At 53.0% G+C, this 6000-nt stretch overlaps 1 protein-coding gene across 2 annotated transcripts in view; it reads right to left on the bottom strand.

Moving 5' to 3' along the window:
* Positions 1-3765: 3765 nt before the first annotated feature.
* Positions 3766-6000, bottom strand: part of FAM135B (family with sequence similarity 135 member B) — a 269959-nt gene continuing 267724 nt past the window's right edge. For both annotated transcript variants that reach the window (XM_032873483.1, XM_032873484.1), the window contains exons 19-20: positions 4758-4871; positions 3766-4545 (exon numbers count right to left, since the gene is read on the bottom strand). In XM_032873483.1, the coding sequence (XP_032729374.1) occupies positions 4340-4545; positions 4758-4871 (320 nt within the window). In that variant the 3' untranslated portion in view covers positions 3766-4339. The remainder of the gene's footprint in view (positions 4546-4757; positions 4872-6000) is intronic.

Genomic DNA, 6000 nt, shown 5'->3' with positions numbered 1-6000 from the left:
TCCCTAAGGGTGCTGGGACGGATACCTTGTAAGAACAATGGGAGCAAGCACAAATCTTCTTCTATGTGTTATCGCCATGCTTTTTACACAACCTGTGCAACTGTACACAGCCTCCCTGGTTATTGCTGATGCTCAGAAGGATATTCTATGAAACCCAAATACGCCACAAGGCAAAAGATAACTGACAATTGCGTTGAGGGGCTTGCAAATACCTAAGAGCAGACTTACAACTCAATAGACTTGTCTTGGAGAGGGGCTACCGTCACACAAATGAGGGCTCACTGACTACTCTGTCCTGTCCTAGCACTTTTACATGGTTTTATTCTTCACAGGATAACCTGGGTCACAGGCTACCATGTCTAGTTTGTTTTGTTCCTTCCCATTCACACACTGTGCTGGAACCCCCAAACTCCATGCGCTCCTCTGTGGCTCCTTCTGAACCTGGCCTTTGCCATCTCACCATGCCTGTGACTTTCGTGCTCCCTTCCACTCTCATGCGTTCTCCATCAGGTGGGCTGCTGTGTTTCTGTCCGCCTGCTGGCTCTGGCTCTGGGACTGAGCCCCGGCTCATGGCCGGCTGTGTGGGAACGTCCGTGTCTGCATGGGGGACTGTAGCTCTGAGCATGTTACTTCAACGTGCGAGGGTTGCAGACTGCCCAGCTCTTAGCAGAGGACCAGCTTCTCGCCCACATACACACGATCAGGAGAAGGTAGTGCTGTCACCCCAAACACCCCTGTAGGCATCTCACCCAATGGCTTCCATGCACAGAAAGAAAAAGAAATAATAACAAGCTAACTGCAATGATTTTAACCAAAGGGCCATTCCCTCTTTATGGCTGTGTATATGATGCTGTTTGCTCCGGCTTTTCTCTGTGAGAAGCCAGAAGGAAATGGGTATGGTGTCATTGGAAGTGAGTGAGGGTGGGCACGTGTGGCCCTGGGCTTCCCACCAGACGGAGGGTCGGGTCTGTCCTACAAGCTAACCTGGGAGAAGGAGTGAACACAGGGGTTGCCAGACCCCTGCTTCTGAGAGGACACTCCCCTACTGGTGTGAAGGATGGGACTCCTCTCCTGAAAGAAAAGAGAGTCCCGCATGGCGGCTGACCCCTCGCACCTCTGCCCTGTCGCTATGGACCCCAGCACGGCCTCCATCAGTCTGTCCAGTGTGCCAGAGGCCTGGCTCTCCCTCCTCAAGCCTCTTAGTCATTCTGTTCCCTGTCTGGGGGTCCCTGCCACCCACCTTCACCAGGTCAACCCTGACTTGGCCCTGGGCATAGACATCCTGTCTTGCAGAGGCCTCTCCTGACCCCACGCATCTGCAGAGCAGGCTGGGTGTCCCTCCCCTGAGCACACTCTGATCCCTACCCCTGGGTGGTGCCAACCTCCGTCACCTTCCCGTTTGACCAGACTGCTGCTCAGTCTGACCCATACATCCCTGGCACAGCGGGCCCTCCACACAGATTTGCTGAGTGAATGAATGAATGAATGAATGAACTTCCTCGCCAAAGCCCTCCTTCAGCACAAGGCTGCCTCTCCTTTGGGCTCTTTGAGGGCAGGCATGTGCCTTGGATCCCTGAGCTCCCACCCGGCATGACAGGAAGTTGCTCGGCAAACACCAGTGGACCATGGGCACCAGCAGGAGCCTCCCCTCTCTCCAGCCGCCGCCCGGGCTCAGAGCACTCCAGCGCCTTCAACCTGCCATCGAGGGCTGAGTTTGATCCCCAGGGGACTTTTGGTTCCCAGCTACTTCTTGGCTATATTTGGCTTGTGAACAACAGATTCCAGTGAATCTTAGGAGGACCAGTCTTTACTCTAACTACTTCCGAGAAACTGAACAACCATAAAGACAAAAAACAAAAATGATGCTAAGAATGAAAACATACTAGACCATTATCTTGGCAGGCATTTTGTTTATAATTTTTATAATAAATAATATAATGTCCCTGTTTTACATTATATATATTTATGTATGTGTATATATATATATATATATATATATTAGATATCTATATACTTCATTAGAAAGAGACATAAAAAAGCCTTTTCAAATGAGGCATGACACGCAACACTGGACACTCTTATTTACAGTATAGATATGTACTTTCTACACAAGAGAATAGATGCTCGGAGGCCAGAGAGGGTTTACAAAGACAGCAGATCACCCCTGTAAAAAAAGGGGTGCACCATGCAGCTGGACGTTTATTGCCATGAGTTCTCACTATGTCCAGACAGCATATTGAAGTTAAAAATGGCATCTGGGTACTGGGAAAGATGATGGTCATTGGATTCACCCTGGCTCCGGAACCACACTACACGGTCTTGCGAGTGGCCAGGGAATGACACACTTTGCTGATGGGTATCGGAAACACAAAATGAAATGCTCTCATCGGAGGGGCAGGGCTCCTCACGGGCCCTAAAGGAAAACCTGCTATAAACGTATGGTCCAGCACGGAGTCTGAACACGTGTCTAGACCAGGAAACACAGCCACGTGGGCTCTACTGCAGGAACTGATTCCGCCTCTGTTATCCTGTGGTTTGGTGCTGTTCGTGAGGAACCCAGTCTCTGTCCATCGGGAACTTGGAAAAATACCCACAGAACTTACTGATCCCATACAGGTGAAGCCTAGGACATAATGAGAGTTCACAGGAGACCCCCAGGGGAACCCCTGCTCCACTGTCTGCGAGTCTGCCTTCGTGGCTCATTCAAATCTACCCCCCCCTTCTTTCATGAGAAACACACAGGTTTCTGTCCTATGAAGCTGCCTTCCAGGACTGGTTTCTTGTGGTCTGCGTGTGTTTGGCAAAGTCACACTGTTAACATGGGAGGACTACAATTCTCAGATAAGCCAAGATTTACTGGGTTTTAGGACCATGGCACTAGGGACCAAAGGTCACAGTCCAGGCTCCGGGACCAGGAATCTGGTCTCAGAGGACTTTCCGAAACACATGAGAAGGTGGTTTTGCAGAAACAGGAGCTCCTGCTTCTGGAAGATGGGTCTCCTGTGTTAGTCATCCCTCCTGTCCTGGTCCATGCCTTCCTTCATGTGACCAGGTGATTCTCCAGGCTTCCTTTAGGCCAAGAGTGGACTCAGTCTTAGGGACCCTATCAAATATCCTGGCCATTTTCAAAACGTCCCTTAAGTGACTTACCAGTAACAGTTTAAGCTGGGTCCTCAATCGGGCTGATGTCCTCCTCTCTAATCTCATTGTTGTCCCTGCTATTTATTGTTGTTATTATTTTTTTTTAATCAATGGTGACCTCTCCTAGCCCTTTATTTTCCTAAGGCAAGAAGACATTTCTAGTAAAAGATATCCAGCACCTTCTTCGAGCTCCCCTGAGGTTTCATCCAGCACTCCTCCATTTAGATGTCTGTCCTTCCACGGAGAGGAGAAGCCGCTGGCCATGTTAATGGTTGTGTTTGTATCTGTATTTTTTTTTTTTTTTGCAATTGCATCAAATGCTAACATAGCATTTCTTTGGAAGAATATCAGCAGGAGCTTCACGTCTGTCTGTCCATCTGTCTCAGTGCCTCCCTTTGCTACGCTTAATCTGAGTCTGTTTTCCCTGATTACAGACAGAGATGGAAGCATTCACAAAAATAATCTGTGGGCCAGGGCTCTGCAGAGACAGTCTGGAGGGGCAGGTGAGGCAGCGGAGCTCACCGCCTTCCCTTTAGCTGCTTTTCTCCGTCACAGACCTGCATTTTCCAAGAGCATCGCCTTTCTGCCCCCGTAGCTTACGTCACCCCATCCGCTACTGTCCATGAACTAGGACTCAAGTCCGTAAAGCATTCCTTTGCCCCTGGTGGCGGAAACATGGGAGAATGACCGTGTGGGCATCACGCTGTCTTGAACAAGCAGCACATTGGAATCGATTACGGGTTGTATCTACAGGAATATACGCCCCACTTCCGCACGGAGGCTCGCCTGAGTTCTGAAATGCTTGTATGCACAGGATTGAATCAGAATGATAAAGCTATGAGCTAGGAACATACCGGGCACATCTAGGGAGACTGGAGCGGACTCGGTGAGCCAGCGGAGGGAGAAAAAGGTGGGCTCACCAACTCCAAGGATTCTGCTTCTTTATTTTGTCATATTTCTCCTAGAAAGCATCTTGAAAGACTCTCCAGGAGGCCGGACAGCTTCGGACAACCTCTTGTCAGGTGACACTACCATGGACGGGTTCAGCTTTCCCAAATCTCCAAGATGGAAGCACCTGGAACGGCCGGTCCCCACCCCACCCTCCTGGCCTCGGGGCCCTGCAGTGGCCGAGGGCTGCGAGGGACGTCTCCGCTAGAGCGTTCAGGGGTCGCAAAGCCTCCGCGGGCGGCCCCGGCTGCTACTTGAAGTAGCTGAGCCCCGCCACCAGGAAGAACTTCTCCAGGAAGAGCTCGGAGTCCAGCACGGCGATGTGGGCGGCCCGGCCGATCAGGGCATTGGCAGTGTTGGGCAGCGCATGGAACACGTTGTGCCGGACTAGGGTGCAGTCCTTGGCGTCCACCAGGGGACGCAGGAGGTTGTCGATCATCTCCGCATACACCGGCCCTGGGGGAGAGAGGAGCAGGTGACCTGGGGCAGAAGGGGACCGCGGGATCTCAAGGAAACGAGGAGAGCCCGGGGTGTGCGGCACGGACCGTCCCGTGTGCCCTCAGAGGCACTGGCCAGCTCACAGAGTGTGCTTTTTTAAATCAGAAACTCGGGAAAAACAGTAATAATAATAGTAATAATAATAATAATAATAATAAAATGCAGCTTACCTGTGTGTCTGTCTTTGAGGGCAGTTTTACACATTTCGATCCTAGCTGAATGAAATGGCACGTAGCGATCTTGGGGAGAAGCCACCAGCACGACGTTTTTGAAATACTGCAGACCTGCAAGGAGCCATAGGGTGCCTGTTGCCGGGTTCCCCCAAGACCCACACACGGAGCACAGAGAGGGGGAAGGCGGGAAGACCTGCCGGCTGAGACACTGGCCCCAGCCCTGCAGCGTCTGCTCTCAGAGAGCAGGGGCTGCTGTGTTCTCCTTGGCCACGGAAGCTGAAGAGACACGGGGCAAGCGCTTCTCTACAGGGGGAGGGGAGCCGCATGCAGGGGACAAAGGGGATTTTCTGGGGGAGCAGCTCTAAGGAGCCCATAAGGAATGAAGAGAGGACTCTGATCCTCCTCCGCAATGGGGACGACTCCTGACTGCAGGGCTCCTCCTGTCCCCGCTGGACCACAGAGGCCTGCAGCTGGAGACAGGGGCTGGACAGCACGGCGTGTTCCTGCGTCCTCAGACCCAGCCCAGGCCTGCAGACAGACCCTGCAGAGAGCTCCCCAGACCCTCTGCCCGCATGGCCCTCAGCCCGTGCCCCTGCACCGCGGTGGGACCTCCAGCCTCCCAAGACCACCTGCGGGGCTCCAGCCTGCCTCCGAGACAGGATGATGAAGACCAGCCCCTCGCCCTACTCTGCGGGGTCGCCCCAGCTCCCAAGATCTCTGTGGTGACCACACTGCTCTCCAGCTTCCACCTCTCCTCGTGGGGGCATCCTGAAAGCTCACCTTTGCACAGAGACGCACTGGGTAAGGACTCGCCTGGGGTCTCACATTCAGAGAGAGGCAGAGATGTCAGCGGGGGAGGTGTTCACCAGGTGATGGGAGAGGGTGACGTGGGACAGAGGCTCGACCCTCAGACCACTGCTGCGCTCTGCTCGTCCCCACAACACAGGCAGGGTCTCCAACACCTGTGTGCACTTCCCATCACAGTGTGGGTGAGGGTGTGACTTCATTCCTGCCCTGGAAGGACCCCTGCCTCGCCCCGTACTGTTAACTGAAGTGGCCTGGGCTCAGCTGCTCTTTATGTGTGTGGGTCTGTACCTGGGGAGGAGCCGTGAGTAGGCACGTAGGCCCGGGAAGTGTGATTAGGGCATCAAAAACTTATCAGGAAGCAGAGGCCACAGTGCATGTGCGGAGATAACCTCAATGCACACCTTGGGGCATCTAAGACGCCCTTCTTGGGAGC

Source organism: Lontra canadensis, unplaced genomic scaffold (genome assembly GCF_010015895.1).
Source record: "Lontra canadensis isolate GAN:19392208 unplaced genomic scaffold, GSC_riverotter_1.0 scaffold49, whole genome shotgun sequence".
Taxonomy (NCBI): Eukaryota; Metazoa; Chordata; class Mammalia; order Carnivora; family Mustelidae; genus Lontra; species Lontra canadensis.
This window is presented reverse-complemented; position numbering and strand designations above follow the sequence as displayed.